General features: G+C 39.5%; 1 protein-coding gene across 1 annotated transcript in view; it reads left to right on the plus strand.

Annotated features, from left to right (window-relative positions):
- Window positions 1-4776: 4776 nt before the first annotated feature.
- Window positions 4777-23756, plus strand: part of PCSK6 (proprotein convertase subtilisin/kexin type 6) — a gene marked incomplete in the record, with an annotated part of 1289931 nt that continues 1270951 nt past the window's right edge. The window contains 1 exon segment of the mRNA XM_044078680.1: window positions 4777-5507. Coding sequence (XP_043934615.1) covers window positions 5340-5507 — 168 coding nt within the window.

Consider the following 23756-nt stretch of genomic DNA (forward strand, 5'->3'; position numbering starts at 1 on the left):
GGCATTGTATAATGCCTCCTTGTTGCCCTTCCACAGCTGTCCAGTATTCTACGGCAGTTCTGATGTACTGCGCATGCATATGGTTACGCAGTATATCAGAGCTGTGTGTGGAAGCAACAGAGAAAGGAACATCTCAGTTGCTTTTTAAAAGGCGTCTTGTTATGTTAAAAGAGTTTAGCATACTGAGATATCTTAAAAAAAGCAACGGAGATCTTCGTTTCTCCATAGTTTTTTTTAAAGCTGTAAAAAAAGCAACGGAGAAAGGAAGATCTCCGTTGCTTTTTTTTTTTTTAAGATATCTCACTATGTTAAACTCGTTTAACATAGCAAGATAACAGCAACAGAAGTCTTTCCTTCTCTGTTGCTGTCCAACACACACCAAAAAAAAAAAAAAAAGACATACTAATGGAAAAAGTCAGGGCGACCGGATGTATTTTCATTAGTAGAAGTCTGATTTACAATGGGCACGCTGACCAATCAGCGTGCATGTTTTGGAATATTAATCGGGGGTCATTGTATAATATTGGTTAGTCCATTCATTTCACTTTAGGCAATACTACAGCCCTTTCTAGCTGCAATTGTTCATTTTCTGCTTTTAGGTAGAACAGCATAATGCACTGTCATAGAATTCATAGAATTTTGGGCTAGCATCTGGTTTTATTTCAGTCATTACCTTTGTGATAACTGAATATCCCCATCCTCTTCATATTTTTTTTTTTTGTCATCTGTTAACAACTAATACAATTTTTTATCCATGGTGAGTTTATAACTGTCATTGGGTGCCACATGAATCATCTTAATTGAGGAAAAGTTTAGTTTGACTTCCTTAATTACAATACAACACACAATGTTGGCTGTCTATTGTCTGATGAATACAAATCCAGATTCTGTAGTTTATCATTGATTGTCAGATGGTTATTTTCCAATGAAAGTCACTTCCTCATTCTTATAGGTCATTGATGACATTTCAGACTTATCCATAGGTATGTATGAAACTAACTTGTTGCCTTTTTTATCAAGAAAATATAGACAAAACAGCTATTACATTCACTTCCCTCTTGTTTTATGTTTGCACTTCTGGCGTGAAACAAATAATCCCTTGGCCAGTTTGATTCATGCAACACAGCTATAATAACATCAGATCAATGAATCATTTCCTATTCCAGATTCCATTTTGTGTGATCCATTATTACTTTTTGTATCCAGTATTTTGTAAACACCTTCTAATCCAAGCTTCTATAAATCTGTATTTGCCATGTGATTACTTTTTGCCATTTTATTTCTCTATGTCCACATTTGCTCACTATGGCTCTTCTTAAAACATTGTGTACAGTATTTCGTTTACACCTATACAAAACCATCTTAATATGACATTCCACCTAACCAAAATATTTTTTATATATTTTTTAACAGAGTTGATAAGCATTCTATAAATGGCAGTGCTATGGCTACATCTAGTTGTGATTCTAGTGAGTCTTTTGCTAATAATTCCATATACACTGCTATCTTTAATACTTGACAAATCAGAACCATAGAAAGTGTGATGCAAAGAAGGTGGTTGCCCTGGGTACAAGCTATTAGGAGTGAAGATCATCATTGTAAAAAACGTGCCCACTAGTCCCTGCAGGTAAGGTATGTAATCATTTAAGTAGCTGGAATTCTGATCACGGCAGCGTAATGACAGTCAGTGTTTAGCTTGTTGTAAAGGTGCATACCTGGTAACATATTAAGAATTGTGGATCCGTCACTGATTTGCAAGTTTGTAAGCAGTATGATTTCCAATACTGCTTGCAGACTTTCAAGTGAAAAATCAATAAAGAGTTAAAATACATTTTTTGTCCTGAAGTCTGGAGAGCATTTTTTTTTATTCTTTTTGGTCAGGGAGTGAGTGGCACCAGATGGGTGGTTTCCTGGAGGTGACAATTGAACTAGCTACAACTCTGGAACAAAAGTTTTTTTTTTTTCTTTCCATGGTCTCACAATATATGCCACTGACAAACTAATGTGTCACAGTTCATCAGCCAGACTTGCTACAAAATGAAAATGCTAAGGGAAGTCTAGGTAGTTGTGTCATACAACTCAAATGTATTTTATATTCCTGGAATATAAAACATTCCACCATTATTAAAGGTTTTAGATACAACTGAAGAATTATTACTTTTGTACAGTTTACAAATATTTGTAAGCTCATTCTTTTTAGCAAAACCGGAACTTTCTAAGCTATCAGTTTAATTTTTTTTTTTTTGCTATCAGTTTAATTTGATCAGTTTTTAGTAGTTGAATTACAAGCATCAATGCATCAAACATATGCAGTCAGTTTAGAAGTGTGCGCCCATTAATCCACGTGCACTTTCCACTGTATAGGTCCTTGCATGCAGAGTTTTCTTGCTTGCTGTTATACAACTTCTTTTCATCAAAGGTGAATTTTTGTCTTCTGAAAATTAACATGGCTCTTGTTGACATGAGCTATCCTCACTGCAAATTTGCTGTGAATTTTCACTATACCATATTATACTGCCATACATAATTAGTAGGAAAAACTCTGATGCAACCTTTATGGAACAGGGACAGGTTCACACAAGAATCACAGACAGGATGAAGTTTGTCTCCAATATGTACAGCTCTCAACCTATTTTCTCTAAAATCAGGGACAGAAATACCAAATTGGAGACTCTTAAAATAACTGTCAATATTTACTAAGAAATTTGATTTAACAGGAAACTTTGTATAACTATATGTTTTGTGATTAACAAAAACTATGTAACTGAAATTATACAATGACTTTAACTTTCACTGTTTTGTCACAATGTCACAAATTCTAAGCTGTACAGGACAAAATATATAGGTGAATTTAAGGAAATTGAGATCAGCGCATTACCCCAGTATATAATTATAAATCAATCAATCAATAAACCTGAGATGTATGTCATATGAAGGGAAAAAACATGAGTAGCAATGTGGAAGGGGGATTAACTAGTTTATGGTGAGGGTTAGACAGGGATTAGGCAGGTAAGTGAAGTTTAAATATTGAGAAGGTTGCAGGCTAACCCACAGCTTGGATGGGTAACATTGAGAAAGAAATGCAATCACAATTTTTGTTACATTTATTGAACAAAAGCACATTTCTAAAAACTCTCAACACGGGGCTGTTGTTGTTGTGTCTTTCGGCTTTTCCCGGTTAGGGGTCACCACAGAAGAACTCCGGTCCGCTAATGATTGGCAGTAGATTTTTACGTGCCGACTTGCCGGGCCTGACGCACAACCTTAAACGAAGGAACGCCCATTCATGCATGTCGCCACACAGAAGACACTAACTGAGAATCGAACGGAACAACGTCTTACTATGAGGTGACAGCGCTACCTCAGCACCACCACAGCAGTTTTTACCAGGGTGCCATTTTGTACTCACAAACTCGGTGCTACTCCCCCACCTACCACATAAAAATTGACACATCTCATAGGTTCATAGGTTTATACTAGGCTAACTGCCCTAGGGCATTTATAAGCCTAGCCCAAAGTTATGTGGCCCTTATGTTAGAAATACTGTGCCCATTAGTTTGTTGTGCCTCTGTCCAGTAGTGACACAGAGATGATTCCCAGGGTAAACCTATGATCTCCCATCCACCAGTCAAGATTTCTCTTGAACAGAGCCAGCGAGGTGCTCTGCCTCACATGGACTGGGATTTTATTCCACAGCATGGGGAGTCTCTGGGTGATAAATCTATCCCTCCAGCATGTCCTATTTATATCTCAAAATGCTGTCCCCCAAACACTTAATAAATGTAACATTTTCAGCTTTTCCACCTAAAGCTATTAAACATGTTGTTTTAGATTAACAATATTCCATCTGTTGTTAAAGGCATTCATTTTAACAGTTGTAGATAGGATTGCCACCTTTTCAAATGCCCAAAGTTGGACAACTGTTGTACAAACATGATTTTGCAGGCCAAAACATACCCACGGCCAGTACAAAGGACAGAACTTCACTGTTTAAACTAAATAACACTTAATAAATGTAACATTTTCAGCTTTTCCACCTAAAGCTATTAAACATGTTGTTTTAGATTAACAATATTCCATCTGTTGTTAAAGGCATTCATTTTGACAGTTGTAGATAGGATTGCCACCTTTTCAAATGCCCAAAGTTGGACAACTGTTGTACAAACATGATTTTGCAGGCCAAAACATACCCACGGCCAGTACAAAGGACAGAACTTCACTGTTTAAACTAAATAAAAGCTTATTATTGTAGCATTTTAGTTGCTTATTCTGTTTCTGATAACATTTTGTTTCAGATACAGAATAACTGTTTTATGCAACTATTACATAAAATATAGGAAATACTCTTGCCCTAAAATCTCAGAACATTAGCCTTTTTTACAATTTTTTTGCAGGGCACAACTGCCCAAAGAGGGCTTGTCCCTCGCAAAGTGGGACAGGTGGTAACTCTAGCTGTAGAGATAATATGACCTGAAAACGCCACGTTGATAGGACGTTCAGAAAAATGTACTCCGAGTACAGCGAGTATGCCTAGCTACACCATTCAGCAGCACCCACCCCTTAAAAGTTTGTACAGTTAGAAGATTCATTAAAAGCATACACTCAAATTTCTATAAGATCATACGTCATTTATTAACTAGTTTTAATCATACAACACCTTAGTTTATAAAAACATGGAAAATAGAGAAAAAGTTAATTCAGAAAATTATGGGTTTTGAGACAGTCGCTTAAACACTTTAAATTAGCAACGAATTCAGCAGCCGAGTCAAGCGGAACCGATAACCATTACAAAACAAAGATGCGGCTGTTCTCTGATGTTCCCATTGAAGCGTTACTATTTATTAATGCAACTGAAAATAACGAACCGACCTTACATTAATACAACCATGGGGAGCTAGCTGACAAAGGTGTATAGTGCGTTTTAATTGCTAGGCATACGTCTCTTTCTTAACAACACAAGGATGCAGCAGCAATCACTGCAAACTTGATGCACTTGTCTCCGGTTGGAGAACAGCCACAGGTAGATGCGAGCCGCGATTTAGACCTAATCTATAGGCTCGCCCCCTGTTTTCCTTTACCATACGCGGGGATTAAACGTTTCCTAGGATTGGTTACAGTTCCTCCCAAAAAGTGAAATCACAAGTACGGCGCGAGGCTGGAGCTGCTGCCCTTTTTTTGCTGTTGAACTATTTTGGGAATGCGAGCTGTTCGCGTGCGGCACTAAGCACGTTCTCTGTGTTAAGTTGTTGCGGGAGCTGCTTTTTCTAACAGTAAACGCTGCGGGTTGTACGCAAACGATTTTGTCCACCTTAGTGGAGGGTAAAGGACGAGGACCTACAATGAACGCGTGCTTGATTTTAATGTCTGCATTCCTGTTTGTCTTATTTGATGCGGTTCTGTCATTAACTCGACCGGTTTATACAAATCACTGGGCTGTCCAAGTTGCTGGTGGCTCCGTAGAGGCAGATAAGCTTGCAGCTAAATATGGGTTTAGGAATATGGGGAAGGTAAATGTACTGAATTTTAATTTCTTTGCAAATTATGCTGTTTGTTAGCCATTTAAAAAAGAAATTTATGAAGCTGTTTTGTATTCAGAAATTTAACGATTACGTGTTTTTAGCACTTTTGAACGCTTTACAGTTAAATGTGTTGCATGTTTTTACTCTGAACCTATGTGACTTTTTATTTATTTGCTCAACTCATTTTCCTGGCAGTACTGAGTGAAGGAGCGGACTATCTGAGACAGCTCTGGCTAAATAAGTTTTTACAGCTGCACATCCATCAGTGAGGAAGTAATGTGCATTATGAAGCTTGTTTTATTCACTCTGGTGATTTTTAGCTACAGTGGATGATACGTTTACCTTGCACTGAATGTGTTTTGCTTACTTCATAAAATTGAACGACCATGTGTGGTATTTCACCCTTAATTAACAAAATGGTTAATGGTCTTTTGCACCAGATCTACCTTTCCTCACTATTGTGCAAGCCACTCACTACCTGAAAGTTACATTGTACAGGCTTTGTACCCCTCATCTACTATGATTTTACCAACTTTGTTTCTCCAAAATGTATTGTTTTTAATAAGGAATCACTTGTTTGAGAGCCTATACATTAAAAAAGTAACGGGCAAGCCTATACAAAGACTCTTGCGTTTGCGAAGATTAGAACTCTAAAGGGTTTTGTCAAGCATGCCCTAACCATACTCCAAAGTTGCGCCGTTTGTGAAAAGTGTTACTTTCGCTGTATCTCATTAAATTAAGACAAATACTCATCTTCTGATATTTGGTAGTGATTTCTGAAGGCTAGTGGTGATGAGATTACTAATGCTCAGGAGCAGAGTGAGATTATGCCCAGCTGCTTTTGCGGGTGCAGAGCTGTTCGTTCAGTCATTCTCGATATCTCCTTTGGGTAGTAAGGACGCAGGGTAGTCCGAGTCAATCGCAGCACTCGGCAGGCTCAACGCAGAGAAAGGTCAGTACTTCTGCCTGCAATCATCCTTGTGCACTGCACACAAGCATAGACAAGGGAATAGTGTGTATGCCTATGCTCCCTAGCATTCAGCAAGCATAACGGGCAGTCTGGGGGAGCAACTGGTCTACTTTAAAGGAGGGAGGCCAATTACTTTTTGCAAAATTGATGGCACCTTTTCCTTCTGGAGCTTTTCATTCCATAGATCATATAATGCACGTTCATATCCTCCTCCTGAAGGAGGACTCCTAATTTAATACTTAGCGATCTTTTGGCTCAAGAAAATTGGACAGATCCTAACATAATGGGGGTCACATGCCCAGAAATAAGGACAGATTTAAAAAATTGATTTTATAAACTTAGTTGGTAGACTAATACAATTCATGATAGCATGCATATCCTGAAAGTTACGAAGTCTGATAACTCCAATTAGTGTCGTTAGTTAGTGACAATAATATGTCATCTGCCAGAAATCCGAAAATATGAGACAAAAATATTGACATTTGACTTGAGAAGGGTATGCGTAATTGGAAGAATGTTTTTTTTTTTTACGTTCTACCTCTTTGGTGTGGTAGCATAATTGTTTGCTAGTTGTAGTAAAAGTAAAGGTGCACGGTTCGCTTTAACAAATAGATGGGGGGGGGGTCTTACTCAATCGTTGAGTCAACGACGTTGACTATGAATAAGCTGGGAGTGCATAAAGATAGGCGGACAACTTGTACGTAAAGATGTGTGTGGGTCTGTCTCCCTCCCTACTGAGATGAGTATGCCTTCGTCAAAAGTGGATGCTAATGATTTAATCATTTACTGTAAGAGATTGTGAAAGCTATAAACAATAGCTGGCGTAACTGACAGTATATGAGCTCTTCTTATGTGCTGTTTAGTATTACGTAAACCTAGCTTCTTGCCGTGCCTCGGGCTGCGGCAGAAATTGAACGTTTTACAACTGCAGGAGTTTAGGTAATCGTGCTGATGAAGTTTGAATCCAACAGATATGTTTTCTTGCCTTTTTTTTCTCCTCCAGTTACGAAAACAGTCCGACAAATGTCGCAGTAAGCACTGAAGAAAAATGCAGAGAAATACATTCATGCATTATTTTTACGTTGTTATAATGTTTCATTGGTTGCTGGTGCCGTGCCCCCCCCCCCCCCCCCATAGCCGGCCTTGGGCATAGGCCAACTAGGCGGCCGCCTTGGGCGCCGGTCTAGCAGGGGCACTTTTCTAGTATTTATTTGATATAGTTAGACCAGGATGGGGGCACCAGGTAGTGTGGTGGGGGGCATCGTGGAGCCCTTTTGCCTAGGGCACCAGTTGACCTGCAGGGGCCCTGCAAATAGCTTAAACAGCCAAGGCCATCCTGTAGTGTATAGAATGTCCATGCATTTGCGTGCCTCAGTACAAGGGGCTTAGCAGGCTGGACAGAATGCCAGAGTTTGTCTGAGGGATGCATCAAGGTAGTTTAGGGGAAATTGAGTGGGATGTTAAGTATACAACGATTATCGTGGAAAGTAAAGTATGCTGCTTTCTGTAATAACTAGAGTGTCTGCCTTTGGACACCGATGATAGCTGGCTATTTTGTCTGCCCCCCCTCCCCAAAAAAAACAATCACTGTTTGCGTAATTAAGTAATAGTAGTTTATTTTGATCTTTGCAGTATGGTATCCACCCATAATCATTTCCGCATTGTTTGCTTACGGGTTCATATATACATGAGTAATTGTACTTGGATACCTGAAGTAGGAGAGAGTTATTCCTGCCTTACTGGCATACCTCATTTGCATAAATTGTCAGAAACACGAGTTGCACCTGCCTGGTGAAATCACACTGATTGGCATGGGAACGCTAATACTCTAACCCTAATACTAGCTATGCGGCAGACTTCAGACAGCATATATTGCATTTATGCTAATTTCATAGAGCAGCTTTCCATCTGGTAGGGGTAGCCATGGCCCTACAAATATGAGGGGCCGTATGAATTTGCACCTTTAATTTAAAAATGTGCTATTGTATTAGCATACTCAACAGGAGTCTTAAATGGAAGTTGGCCCCACCCTTGTCCTACATGTGATCTTCCTAGATAATCTCTAAACTTACTGTTACCACTCTTTTTTTTTTTATGTAGTTGGCCATAATACAGCTGCGACTTCACAATCTCTAACTATCTAGCTGTCCTCTATCCCTCTCCACTATTTCTAACTATCTAGCTGTCCTGTACCCCTCTCCACTATCTCTATCTCCCTTTTACCTGGACTTCCTCAGTACTTCTCCATAACTTGCAGCCACCTTCATCCTATAATTTAGTCACCTACTCCATATTTATTTTAAGGTGATTCCAACTGAAAGTAACTAGACTCTTATAAGCTTGCTACTGGCTAGTATTTTATTCTTCACTTAACTGTCATGTTTTCATTAACTGTCATATCATTACTAGTCTGCGTATACATTTATTATGAAAATTTTGTATAACTGCCTTCTAATTATTTTGTAAAATGGAGCATTTCTCCCTGGGCCTCCATTTTAAATGGGGCTTTTGCTTAGTCGGACTTTCCCAGCAAGCAAAAGCAATTGATAAATGAACTTATGAGGAAATGTGAACTGGTCAGTTCTGTCTCATCTAAATGTAGTTTTGTGTCTTGGTCAAGAAAGAACTGGATTGAGTAAATATACGCCCTGCATTTCAGGAAAGCTTTTGGCTCACCTTTTTTTTTTTTACAGATAAGATTGAACAAGGGGTTAAGTGTATGAAGTGGGCATACAGAATTACTACATATAATAACATTGTTACCAAGGTGGGAGGACAGATCTATTAAGGGGAAGTGGGAGGCTTTCAAAGAGCTCTGAATGGTAATGGGTTTGGTATCTGAACCTAAAATATTTTTAAAAAGTAGATCTGGGATTTTATGCTTCAGGGCATTTTTGAAGGGATAACAGCCTTTGTATTTTCATGCATGGTTATTTTCACATTGTGGAAATGCAGAAGGATATCAAGAAGAAATAAGCTGCTAAGGTAGGAGTGAAAACTTTTACTGTTGTACAAACTGTGTTGCCCAAAGACGCATGTTAAATCTAAGATAAAAAAAAAGACTGTAGACATTGGAGCACATCCTAGGTTTTTTTTTTTTTTTTTTTACATTGGGACAGTGAGAGTAGAGTTGAAAAGTCCGTTTTGAAAGTGCAGATAATGTAGGATTCAGAAAAGCATGGCTTCAAGATGGGGTTGGAGCAACATTAACATCTTTTGAAACTGCTAGACATTTTCTTGATCACCTTTGTGATTAAGTTTCTGATTTCAGTAGAAAAAAAATATTGCTTAATCACTAAACCAAATGCATCACTTGATATTGCTTGCAGAGATTTCAGGTGAACACCTTGGGTACTTTAGCATACTGTGTAACAACTCTTCACATATTTTGTAGCAGATCAGTGTACTTAAAGTAAGCTTAATGTGTCTGCTCCGCCATACAATATGGTGTGCTGCCTATACATACAGCCTTATTGTCACTGTAATGTTAGTTTACTAGGCACAATGGCATGTTTAGTGAGGAGTGGTATAGTGCAGTTTTTATTTGTCCATGTTAGTAGCAGTTTCTGATTTAACAGCAAGACACAGTCTAGCACAAGTTAATACCAGGCTGTTCTGTAGTGGTGGTAGTCGGGCCCATGAGCTATAGTTAAACAGGAGTTTAGACCAAGTCTTTTACAGTTTAATTATCTGTTCTCACTTTACACCTTATGTTTGTGTGCTGAATGTATGAGAGACAGAGCAAGGGGCAGCTGGATGAGCTAGTCTTTCAAAATATTATCTAGTATGCAGAATAACTTTATCATTGACATTATCCCTTTTGTGTTTCAGATGTATGTGTGTGCATCCTATATTTTTCTATAAATGTTAAAGAAAATCAATAGTTCCAGTGAATAGAACCCAATGTACACCTAAATGGGTGCCACCTTGTTAATGTTCAGTCAGCATTTTTGAACTATATCATTGGAACTTGTTGTGCTAGACACAGACTTTGGTCATTTTGTTTTTATTTGCAGCTGTTTTTTTTTCTCTAAGCATTTTTTGAAAAGTTGAAACATTTTTGTAATCCTGGTTTTGTTTAATTTTTTTGGGGAGGATTATTGTAAATGGTTCAAGTTTTGAGAAAGCATTGTTTTGTGTAAATTTGTACATAGCTACTGTCTCACTGATATTTAGCAGTGCAAAATAATTTTATAACTTAGTTATAATTCTGTATAATGTCTAATAGTTTTACATTCAGTTTTCTAAACTGAGTCATAAGCTATGTAAATGTGTACTTTAAACAACCTCTGACTTTATTCTGTGCACATTTGTTCTCTGATTTTGAACACAATGTAGTCCTTGTAAAGATTTTGAAAAATCATATATGCTTTGTATATTGTTGCCTCGTTGCTGGGGTTTTGGCTGAAAAGAGTCCAGTGACCGTCACTAAGTTTACTTAGTCAAGAAATGCAGCACTGTAATGAATATAGCTAGTCCAAAAATAACTTGCATTGTTCTGGTGCTCCTCAAGTATCAATATTGTAGTTATAAAGGAAGCCATTTTTAATTAATTGGTTGCAGAAAAACACTTTTAAATGAAACTATTCATTAATCTTGAGTCTCCCAAAGTGCCACAGTATGCAGTATTTGTGATGCTGTTAATTTCAGTTCCTGCAAAATATTATGAAATGTTGTTCTAATTGATATTTGAAGACATCATTGGGTCATTAGAAGTAAATTGTTTGACGTTGGTAGTCATGGGTTGTTTTTGAGTAAATACCATTACTGAAAACAAGATTGCTTATAAATGTACCTATGGGAGGGTATTGTACCAAAGTTTAGTGGCTGACCTTTGTAGTCATGTCATCAGACCTTTGTATGTATGGTGTGAATATTCTGGTTAAGAGAGATGCCAGGTTTCTTGTTGCGGGTTAGGTTACATGGCTGAGGCAATGGCTGGACATACCAAGAAGCCTTACTGTGTAGTGAGGGTGTCCTGGGAATGCCTAGCCAATGTTTCTTTGCCAGGTGAGTTCACATTCTATTTCCAGAGGAAACTCTGCCCTATACCTGAGGAAACTAGGGACACAAGAATGAACAGACCCTATTCAAGGCCTCTGTGGCTGAGTTGGTGGCAAGTGCAAATGTGGCTAAAAGGTAGATGGTACTATAGCAATAACCCACAGCTGAGTGGGTGGGTAAATCCAGCATTGCCCACACCCAGCCATGGATCATTGCTATTATGCAGTGACCTTATTTAAGAAAGAAAGAAATTCCTTATTTTGTTTTTAATAGTGACTGTTTAAGGGCGCCATGGTGTACTTCACTGTTTCCCAATTGTGCTGCTTTGTTGATGTACTGCACATGCATATGGGACGTTATGCAGTACATCGGTGCTTTGGAAAGCAAGCAATGGAAACAGGAAGATCTCTTTTTTGCTTTTACACACAAAAAAAAAAAAAAAAACGTAAGCCCCCAGACAGTTTGGAGGTATGGGAGACCATGAAAGTCAGGTAGGCTTCTTTAGTTTTGCAGAACATATCTGACTTGTTGTTGTATTTTCTCTGCTCTGATAAATACCTCTCCACTTCTTATTTTAAGGTACGTGGACTAAAAGGAGGGGACAAATAATGTTGCACTTATAAACTTAGATCTTTTTGAGAGAGATTTGCATTGTCTGAAGGAAGTAAAAGTCTGAAACTGAAAAGTATGTCATTATTTAGTGACTTCATTCATCTGTGGTTTGTTGGAAAACCACAAATTTTATAAGGTACGAAATTACTAAATGATATGCATTTCAGTTTCAGACTTTACCTCCTTCAGACTAATGCATGTCTAGTGCATAATAGAAAAAAAAAAGTCTGGCCACTCAATGATACTTTAACATCCGGACTTTTACTGTTGGTATATTCTTTATTTACAGTGGGCATACTGGTTGGGCTGACAAATCAGCATGCTCACTTTTGAATGTTAATGGCCAGTTGTATAATTGTCATGTTGGTAGTCTTGGTATTTACTGGTAATACTACCAATGAAGAAATCCATTGGAGTAAAGCTATCTGTGTAATACTTCCAGAGAGGCCTGGTGCAATAACTGGTACTAAGAAGGCAGCAGTTGCAATGATAATATATGAAAGTTCAGGTGTTGGAGCTTGCTTAGGCTCTGAATGTTAGATGGCCTAAAAGGTTTTATTGAATCATTTCAGTGATTTTAAGTAGGGCAGGCTGGATATTTCGAAGGCTGTTCTTGGCAAAGGTAGACCAATACTGGCCTGGATCAGGGCAAAGACATAGAATTTGCTATAAATTCATTTTGCATGGTTAAAGGATTGTGAGCTAGTTTAGTAAATGTCACTTTAGTAATTTGTACAGTTTGTGGCAAGGCCACAGAAATGGATGAAATCTTAACAGGAAATGGTAGAAGTGCTAGACTTTGTTTCGATGTTATGGTCAGTATCATATGAAATGTTAGGCAGCATCTCTGAACTAGGAAATTATGCCTGCAGTCCTCATTTTTTAGAGGGATTATACTCCTCCACTGTCATCTAAGGAGTGATGTAGATTTTGTCCTGGCTGTGAAATAGTGGATCCACTCTTTAGCCTTGCATGGATATTGGAGGGGGTCATGGGAGTTTCAGTACGGTCTACATGTGCTTTTATGGACTTGGAAGTCATGTGGCAGTGTATCTCATAATGTCCTCTGGGAATCCTGTGGCAGTGCATCTCATAATGTCCTCTGGGAATCCTGTGGCAGTGTGGCTCATAATGTCCTCTGGGAATCCTGTGGCAGTGTGGCTCATAATGTCCTCTGGGAATCCTGTGGCAGTAGGTCATCTGGCCACTGCTCCATACTGTTCAGGCTCAATATTTTGAGAAGTGAGTGATGTTCTCATTCTGTCCATTAAGTCTATCTTCATAGTGGATGGAAAAAAAACTGCTGGATGGAGTATATGGACTTTATATGTTTACATGCTTGGCTAGCTGTAGGGAGTTTGCATGTCATGTTGTGAACATTCCTTCTGGAAGGCCTGTTTAAGTATTTCATGTTGACTGCAAACTCCAATCCCAGTGTACATGTTGTATGTTAACAGAAATGGAAAAGCTTTTGAAAAAATGAAAATGTCTGCAGAATTAAATTATCTTTGGGATTATGGGAGTACTGGACCACTTTTCTGACTGGAAGTTTATTCTTCAACTGTAGCCACGAAGAATTCTTTGCCAGCTAGTATATTTTAGCAGAAAACCGAAAACTTTCAGTCCCAAAATCTGAATGTATTACTTGCTACAAATCAAATGTGAAGTGAAAAAAGTAGTGGTCATATTTCTATATGACCTGGAAAGATGAAAAGCATAATTTGTAAGTTTGGGAACTATGAGCATAGAATGTGACAGTTTTATTTAGCATTTGTCCATCAGAAGGACACTAGCTCCTACAGAGACTATAATTGCTTGCTGTTGGGCTGAAGGGAGAATTGAACTAAAGACCTTGAATCTGGTGAGCTGTATGATTTCATTAATAAGGGAGAGAATAGTTTGATAGCATGACCTTTAATATTGTTTTTATTTCAAGTGAATCGGACCTGCCTACATATGCTGTGGATACATGTACATTAAGTGAATTTATGTGGCTCAAATTAATTTGTGGAAATGGGTACATGTAAGATACAATGAGTCAAACCAAGGAAGCAAAGTGATGTAGTGATATTGCGTTGCAGCAGTAATGAAGATGGCAAATAGCCTTTGTGATGCACAAAAATATATTCCGTTATAGTTCACACCTACTGTAATAGGAGTCTGTAACCGTGAAGAGAAACATTGACTTGCTTTTAATCAGTTTGAGGAAATGGTGCTGGACAGAAAAATTTACAGCATTTACATAAGTTTGCTTTAAAACACTTTTTTTTTATCGAGCAGAAAGGTGAGAAGCTGCCTGGTACTACTAAAATAATGAGAGCTGATGCAGTGAAGTCTAAAGTATATCAGAGGCACTAAGATGAATGCAAGAAGTGATTAGAATAATAAAGTAAAAGTTGTTTTTAAACTAGCTTCTGGCATAGTGTGGTGTATTTTGTCCATAGATTTGAAGCATTCATGTTATAAACCAGAGGGAAAACAATCTTCTACACATGGACAGTGCAGTGGTGCAGCAATAGCATTGTTGTCGCACAGCAAGTGATTCTCTGGTTCGATTCTTGACTGGGGCTCCTTCTGTGTGGAGTCTGCATGTCTTCCCTGCATTTGTGTGGGTTTCCTCCAGGTGCTCTGGTTTCCTCCCATGTTACAAAGACATGCATTTGGAGTGTTTCTCCCCGGGCCTCTGCTGAAAATTGGATTCGTTCCAAGTCATACTTTCCTGGTTAACAAATGTTAAATAAATAAATGAACACATTCAGTGCACCAGGTAAAACCAGAAAGTACTGATGTGTTTTTTTTTTTTTTTTTAAATCTGTTCCAAGTCATTGTATTTGGATATAAATTCTAATGCTTTGGGTTATTTCTCACATGAGAAGTTGAACAGTAAAATAATTTTACAAGATGAAAGCAAAGAATGTATATATTTAATAGCCACACAGAAACCTTTTGAAATAAAAGGCAAAACTGATGGCAATGATATCCCTTACAAATGTGCTGATGTTAGAGGCTTATGATGTTTTCCAGAACATAGCAATCCTATAAATCTAATGATACAGCAGTGATGCATGATCCATGGAAAGTGCCAGAATATTGGAGAAGAACAGAGAGCGGCAAAATCAAATGGAAAGCTTTTATTTATGACAGAGAATGGATGAATAGTGTGCTTGCTATTTTAAAGCAAAAATAAATTCCTAGTTCTATTGATCTATAATGTACAAGTAATAGCATTGTCCATTGGTTACTGTTGAAGGTGTAGTCTTGAGAATGGTAGCTTATTTTCAGCATTAGGTGAAAATCTGGGATTTTGATAGACTGGTAGGTGAATGTTTTCCAATCCGTATAAATTTTGGGTAGGTATTGCTTGTAAGGCTTCCATTTATCTGTACCAGATATGTTGCTCAAGGAACTGAAGGTTTGAAATGTATTGTAAACTTGCAGTTCTAGTTTGTCACAGAGGAGCCTGATGAGACAAACTTGCTTAATACATTACTCCACTTGAAATGTTGTCTTAAATGTGCAATATGAGGAGAGTTTAAAATACGTGGACCATATTCTAATGTCCAAAGGAATAGTACCTTCAACAGAAAGTTAGATCAAGCTTTCAAAAGTGAAACTTGGAAAAGCAAGCTTTGGGAGTATGTTTTATTTTTTTTAATGCAGTGGTACTTTGCAAAGTTTTGTGCTCGATATCTATCCATACCTGCATGCATTCAAATATTTCAAGCACAGGCATTGATGCTGTTCTAGCCTGCAAATATATCAGAACAGGTGTTTCCATAAGTGCCCAGGCTGTTCTTAAAAACACCTAAACCAGTGCTTGCTTTTAATGTAGTTTGGTAGTCTCTTCCATGCATCAGCTGCTCTCTGAGAACCAATTGGTACACTTCAGTCCAACAGAATCTTCTGCATAGGTTGTCTGATTCTGTAGTACTTCTTGATATCCCAAACATTCCCAGAGAGATATCTCTAAATGCCGTATTTACCTGAATGGGTTCTCCTCTTTAAATATCTGAGACACCTAAACAGAGTCAGATATTTGTAGTTTTTCATAACTTACATTTTCTTATCCACGGATGCCTTTGATACATTTCTGCTGTACTCTGGAAAGTTTAATCATGCTTGTTTTCTTATAAGATTTCCATATTGTTCCATACTCCTGTTTAGGTCTAACGAAATTAACAAACAATGACTTCATAATTTCTGATTTCCTACACTTTGTAATCTTTTTGTATACAGCTTATAGTTCCAGAACCATTATTAACCAATTGGTTGATGGGACATGTCTGCAAGAGAACTTTAACCATGTCTATAACACATGTAACATAGTAATGGTTAATCAGTTTACCCATTTTCCAAGTCTTCTGCATACAGACTGTAGAAGGCTTAGATGAAGAAGATGGGTCTGAAAGATGCAATCTAAACCAGCATGGGCCTAGGACAGAGCACTGTGGGACATCCTGACTGTAACTAAGGGTTTCACCTGTCCAGTTGCTATATGACACTTGCCATGTCCTATTTGTAAGACCTGCAGCTATCCATCTTTTTAAGAGTACATCAGTACCTAGTTGTACTAAAGTTAAAGATGTATAAATTACATAACACAATTTTCCATTCATAGCTGTTTTTATTGTTCTAGGACATTATGTTATGGGTGGTAATGGATCTATTTTCAACATATACATGCTGATACATGGTTTCAAGTGCTTGAGATAATAGTACCTCTAAAGTTTTTGTAGAACAAGATGTAGCCTGAGAATTGAGCCATGATTTAGCAAAGACTTTTTTGAAATACTGTAATTCTGGTTCATGTGTAAATAGTTTTACGTATACAAATAAGGGGCAGGATTCACGAAGGCTTGCACGGAGTGTAAGAGATGTGCAACACTCCATGCAAGCCTTGCGATCCAGGAACAGCCCTAAACTCAGTGTAAGAGACCAGCTAAACGTCTCTTACACGGACTGGGCGTGGACATGCTAAATACCTCACTTGCAGCCGAAAGGTATGCAAATGAGGTATATTAGCGATCCACGAAGCAGAAACCAGTCCGTGTAAGAGACGTTTTAGCTGCAGAAATGTACTCAGTTGACAACTGAGTACGTTTCTGCAAATTCCACAATGGAGCCATGTCAGCTCCAAAAAAAGGGTGCATATGTCTCCGGCAGCATGCCAATGGCCAAATATGTGGCCATTGGCAAGGTAACCCGATGCAAAAATATTAAAAATGTGTTTAAACCCAGCGCAGCCCCGCGCAAACGGGCTGCACTGTATAAAACCATAAAAAAGAAGGTTATAAACCCACAAATGTGGGTTTCATGCAATACATGGAATGACAATGCAGGGACCAGCAGACCAAAAACAACATGGCCACCGTGTAGTGGTTGCTAAGGGGGGAAGCTGAGTCTAAGACATGTAACTAAGCATTAGTAGGCAATCTCATGTAAATGAGGGTTAGGATACTGAATCTCAGTCCCATAGCAAATGAGCACAGTCTGAGTAGTGTAAGAGATACATAAGTGGGAGGAATAGAGTAGGAGATAGGTGACATCACAGGGGGGAATGGTAGAAAGAAATGCAGTTCATTGGAGGTCAGTGTAACATGACAGATGACACACAGATCATGGAAAGAGGTGTGCCACTAGGTAAGTCAGGGAAAGTCAAGAAATGGAAGGTGTACACTGTTACTTACACCAAAGTTTCTTGCTGGGCGTGCATGCGCATGTGTGCGCACCATGAAGCGTGAGTAGGACAGTGTGTGCGCGTGTAAGGCAGACTGAGCATGTGGGAGTGTGTTGGGAGATGTTTAACACTTTGCGCTGGTGTGCGCGCGTGTAGGGCAGGCTGAGCATGTTGGAGGCTGTTGGCAGACGTGTAACAGTGTTTGCACGGGTGTGTGCGCGTTTTAACCCGGAGTAGATTCTGAACCGTATAAGCACGTGTGCGCACGTGTAAGCCACTGTGAGCGTGTTTCTGCTGGTATGCACGTTGCTCCCCCCTGAGGAAACAGAAAGGAAAAAGGAAGCAACAGAATTAATAGGAAGCTAGCAGGGATAACTGCTGAAGCTAGCAGGTGAAAACAATTAGAAGCAGGCAATTACACAGGCAGAATAGTAGCCCAGCCCAGCACTTAAAACACTGCAAGCAGTAGTGCAGGATGTTTCTCTTAAGAGACACTGCAAGACAGGAGTAAGCCAATAGAAGTGAAAACTGAAAAAGCTTCACTCTGAGCAGAAATGTTAGGGGCTGCCATAGCTGTCATAATGAGACATAGGCGACTTGCTGAGGGTGGTGACAATGCAGATGGTGCCAGACAACCCACAGTGAGGAGACTGAGAAGAGTGTACAGGCCCAGGGTCACCTACCATGGGTTACATGAGCTGGAGATAGTAGAGCGCTATAGAGTGGACAGAGCTCCTGCAGCAAATTGTTGAGCTGTGCAGGCCACGCCTCACACACAGAACCAACAGAGGGGAACCCATCCCAGTGGAAACCAAGGTATGTGTTGGCCTAAGAATACTAGCAACAGGTACCTTCCAGAGACCAACTGGCAATATGATGGGGATATCACAGGCATCAGACTCCAGGGTACTGCACCAGTTCCTGGATGCCATGTCAGCACATGTCGGTGATCATGTATATTTCCCCAATGCCCATGAGGTATTGGCCAGCAATATGTGTCTCTTCCAGCAAATAGCAGAATACCCTGAGGTAGTGGGTGCAATAGACTGCACGCACATACGCATCAAAGCACCAGCTGGTGAGCGGGGTAGGGCCTACATTAACCGCAAGGGCTTCCCCTCCATCAACTGCCAGGTCGTGTGTGATGCCCAGGGTATAATAATGAATGTGTGTGCTGGCTGCCCTGGGAGTTACCACGATTCCCACATCTGGCATTTGACGCAGCTGTACCAGACATTTGCCAATGGGAACATCCCACACTGACACCTAGTGGGGGATGCAGGTTATGCACTGGAGCCGTGGCTGATGACACCCATCAGAAACGCTCACACACCTGAACAGGAAAGCCACAATGAGGCACACGCACAAACACGTAATGTAATAGAGCATGTGTTTGGGCTGCTCAAGTCTTGGTTCCGGTGTCTGGACACATCTGGTGGAGCCTTGCAGTACACACCAACTAGATGTACCCAAATTGTCATGGTATGTGCTATGCTACATAATATGATCTTGCGAAAACAGCTGCAGCAGGACCAGCATAGCGCTGGACCAAACAGCACCCACCATTGCCAAGGCCATCACAGGCAGAGCGTGATTCGGAGGAGGAACAACCTGAGCCTGCCCCAGTAGGCAGAAGGAGGCATGCCCAGTATGCCCTGGCCTTGGCAAAGAGGCAACACATAGCACATACACTGGCTCAGTAGGAACCCTGGGAATGATACCCCCTCTGACTCACTCAAATAATAACATGGATGCCTAAAATGACATGACCTGCTCACAAACATGTATAGGGAAGTGTAATATGCACATCCAACAGAGGCAACCCTGCAGCACCACCTGAGGCATGAATGCCATGTGTTAAGTAATGTAACACCATGTACTATATGCACACCTGAGCACCCTAACATCCACCCTCACCAAGCATGAAGCCACAAAATGATGATGGGATGATCAAGTGCAATAACTGGCTGAAGTAATGCAGTTAGTCAAAGGGGAGCCAATGTGTCTCAGGCTGGGAAGACATGCGGAGCATGACATGATGCACCACCTGCTAGGGGTGGCATGCACCTATCATGCCATGCCCCATGGATACTGGCAAAGGCTGTCAGTACCCACAGCATGCCCTGAATAGGTAAGTCTCAAAACACAAACCCACCTTCATAGGTTCCACAAGGGATAGGAACCTAGATGTAATGCTACCCAATGCCAGAAGTCTAAACAGCAAGATGTGTGCAGTGTAAACGCACACAGTATGGAGAATGTAGATACCATTCCTGTAATAGAGAACTGGGTCAAGGCTCACATCAGCACCCTAACAGTACCAGGTCACACCTCATACTGTGCTGTACAGCCGCAAAACATGGAATAAGCTACAAAAGGAGGGTGACTAGCAATAAATGTCAAGGATAACCACACCCCCATGTTGGTACCACAACAAAAAGCAGCATGGATTAGCCATGGTCAAATACCAATGGCTAAAACCACCTCCCAGTATATAGCCTGCTGCAGACTACTGTCCTAATACCAGGAACTGCACCTGGCCTATGTTGGAATACATGAATATATCAAGCCCCCCAAACCACATTATATTGCTTGACTGAAAATACCCAGACATACACCGGGAGCATTATACTAGCACCAACACAGTAGGAGAAAAGTTCCCAGAATCCATAAACCAAAATGCCCAGGAACAATGTACCACTCCCACAAGAGGGGTAAGCATACTGGATGTGATAATCAGCAACATGGGTACTGGATGGCAAGATGAGAAGTGTATCCCTCACCGGTAAGACCAGACCATAGAGTAATCACACTGGATATACACATCCCGACCCCAGTCCCTGGCCAGGATACCACAGTGAAAAACATGTGTAAAGCATAGGTTGCAGCCCTCCAAACTGATGTTGACTCCACGAAAGGCCCTGTGCAAGTGCAGAATATGGGACACACCACAGAACATGTTATACAGGCATTCCCATGAACACAGCCAGGAATGTTGGAGTATGCAGTCACAAATAACAACACACAATGCCATACACGCAGGCATCTGGCATGCTGGACTCCAGCCAATGTGACACCTGTCCCAAGTACACAGACAACCACAACACCCCCCAATAAATACAAATATATGTGATAGATGCAACCATGTATCCAAACCAGAGGTTGAGCTCCACCAACTCAGTACTGTCAAAACTAGTCAGGAGGAGAAGGTAACCACATACACCACAAACCCAGTCCCACATAGACCTACCACAACTGTAAACCAAACACATAAAGACAAATATTCCCGGAGGCCTTATTTACAAACACACCACACCAACAGAAGCCTCCAAAGCAGATCACAAGCAACCACAACCTCCAAACATAGCACATGCAATGAATAGTACACAAAGCTGGTGTGCCATACAGTCACAGGCCAGAAGGAGAAACAACATGCCTGATACAGTTGTAATGGGTGTCTGTATAGGCAGACACACTGCTGTCCCACTCACCAGACTATACAGGGGAAAGGGTAGAGTAAGCTGCCTGTAGGCTGCCACAAAATGCCACATAACGCAAGTACACAGGTCACCCCAAAGCAAGCAGAAATATGATGCACTCAATGTCCATGCTGGTGTGAATGACCTGAGATGTACCTCCCTGGTCAACATGAAAAGAGACGTGGATGATCCCTCTGAGTATGTACCCCAGGCCGGTATGACACTGGCTGTGTGCAGCATCCAACCCTCACCAAGAATGATGCCACAGTACAAACACACAGAATGATCATGTTTAACAGCTGGCACAGTTACAGCTGTCAGTCCAAGAGGGTCTAATGTCTGTCTGCTTGAGATTAAAACGTAGAAGACACAAACTCAGTTGAGTAAAAGAAGTCAACCTTTATCAAACACAGAGCTTTTGGGCAAACACCCTTCATCAATGATTAACATAAGGTACAATTAAAATTCAGTTTAAATACACCCATAACACATCACATGACTTGCAGCCAAAGTCATGTGGCCAACTGCATCACCATAAAAAACAAAATTGGTACATATTCAACAATACAAAACACTTCACCCACATGAGATACATTAGCTATTGTTTATGCATAAAGTTATTAACATTTCTTAAAGCCTTTTATCTTAAAGATTTTTTTTTTATATAAAGTTTTTCAAAGAATGTTTTCTAAATAATTTTGTCTTCCCAATAAAATCTTATATATATTTCAGTAATTACTTCAATTTATTATGTTGTAGCCTAACTAATACCAGTTTTAAAGACACTGCTGCATTTAGACCTGGATGAATATCTGCTGACAAACTAACTATCCATTCGTATTTCCTAACGTCCAGCAGATTACATATATCTCCCCCTCTCAATGTTTTAGTTAACATATCTATTACTCTAAACTTGAACATATGCTCTTCCCCTTGTTCCTTTATATGCTTAAACAGGGCATTTTTTTCACATTGTTTCCTAATATTAGATTTATGTTCAACTATATACGGTCCTTAAGTCTCCTTATTGTCATCCCAACATAAAATGAAGGGCATGCAACACAAGTTGCTATGTAGACCACAAAGGTGGACGTACATGTAGCTACACCATAAAAATTATAAAGTTTATTCGTAACTGGGTGCTTAAAAGCACTGTTAGAATTCAAACCTTCTCCAGAAGCAGGTGCTATATCACCACAGCAACTACAATTATAACAACATATCGTACCCCTACATCTCCCTTCTGGTGGATTTATGACATTATAGATGAAATACCTTCTCCAGAAGCAGGTGCTATATCACCACAGCAACTACAATTATAACAACATATCGTACCCCTACATCTCCCTTCTGGTGGATTTATGACATTATGGATGAAATCCTTGTAACACAACAGATATTTCAGTGACTTCTTATTCCTATACGTAAATGAAGGTTTATCACCTACTAAAGATTTAACATCATCCTGCGCTAGCAATATTCTCCAGTATTTATTAATTACGCGCCTAACAATATAAGACTTACTGTTATATGATGTGATGAATCTTACTTTTACATCTTTGGACGTGCCATCTGCACAATCAACACTATTCTCATTACTAGATGAAAGTACAGGTTTATATAATGTCTGCCTATTACTTTCTACCATCTCCCTTGTATTCTTTATTAACATTTGGGGATATCCACTTACTCTAAACTCCTCACATATTTCATCCATTTGTTTCATTTTTTTACGGTGACTAGTCCAATAACACCACAATTTTATGGTATCCCTAAGGTCCATAAGTGTAAGGATAATCCCCCCATGCGACCTATCGTTTCTGGCAATGGGATGGGCTACCGAACCCATTTCATTGTATTTAGAGACAACTGCAACCGCTGTTAATTCATTGTACTACAGTTATTAAAGATACGACTGATTTCTTGACAAAATTGAGAAAGTGGCAGCAAAATATGAATGAGTTAAACTGGGGACAGAGTAATTTATATATGGTAGTGTTAGACATCACTTCGCTGTTCACCGTAATTCCAATAGACTTTGGCATAGAGTTTATATGTGATTTTCTAGTACAGAATTCAAAGTTTACCTCTAGGCATATTGAGAACATTTGTAAGCTGTTGGACGTAGTCTTGCGAAATAATGTCTTTATATTTAATGATTAACATTATTTACAGTTAACGGGCATGGCAATGGGTACCCCCGTGGCCAATACATACGCCAATATAGTATTGTATCAATGGGAAAAGATGTATCTATATGATGGTAATAGGTTTATGAATAATAAGGTACATTTTTATCAAAGATTTGTAGAAGATTGCTTTCTTCTTTGGGAGGGTTCCCCTACTGAACTGATAGATTTCGTTGGTTATATAAATAATACAACATCCTTTTTGAAATTTTAAGATGGAGCATTAAATTTCTGGATGTAAACTTGAAAATTCGAGATAATAAGTTTGTTACTACCATTTACAAGAAGGAAGTATCATCTGGACGA

The sequence above is a fragment of the Protopterus annectens genome, chromosome 7.part1 (genome assembly GCF_019279795.1).
Source record: "Protopterus annectens isolate FY-2018-M chromosome 7.part1, PAN1.0, whole genome shotgun sequence".
In the NCBI taxonomy this organism is placed as follows: domain Eukaryota; kingdom Metazoa; phylum Chordata; order Ceratodontiformes; family Protopteridae; genus Protopterus; species Protopterus annectens.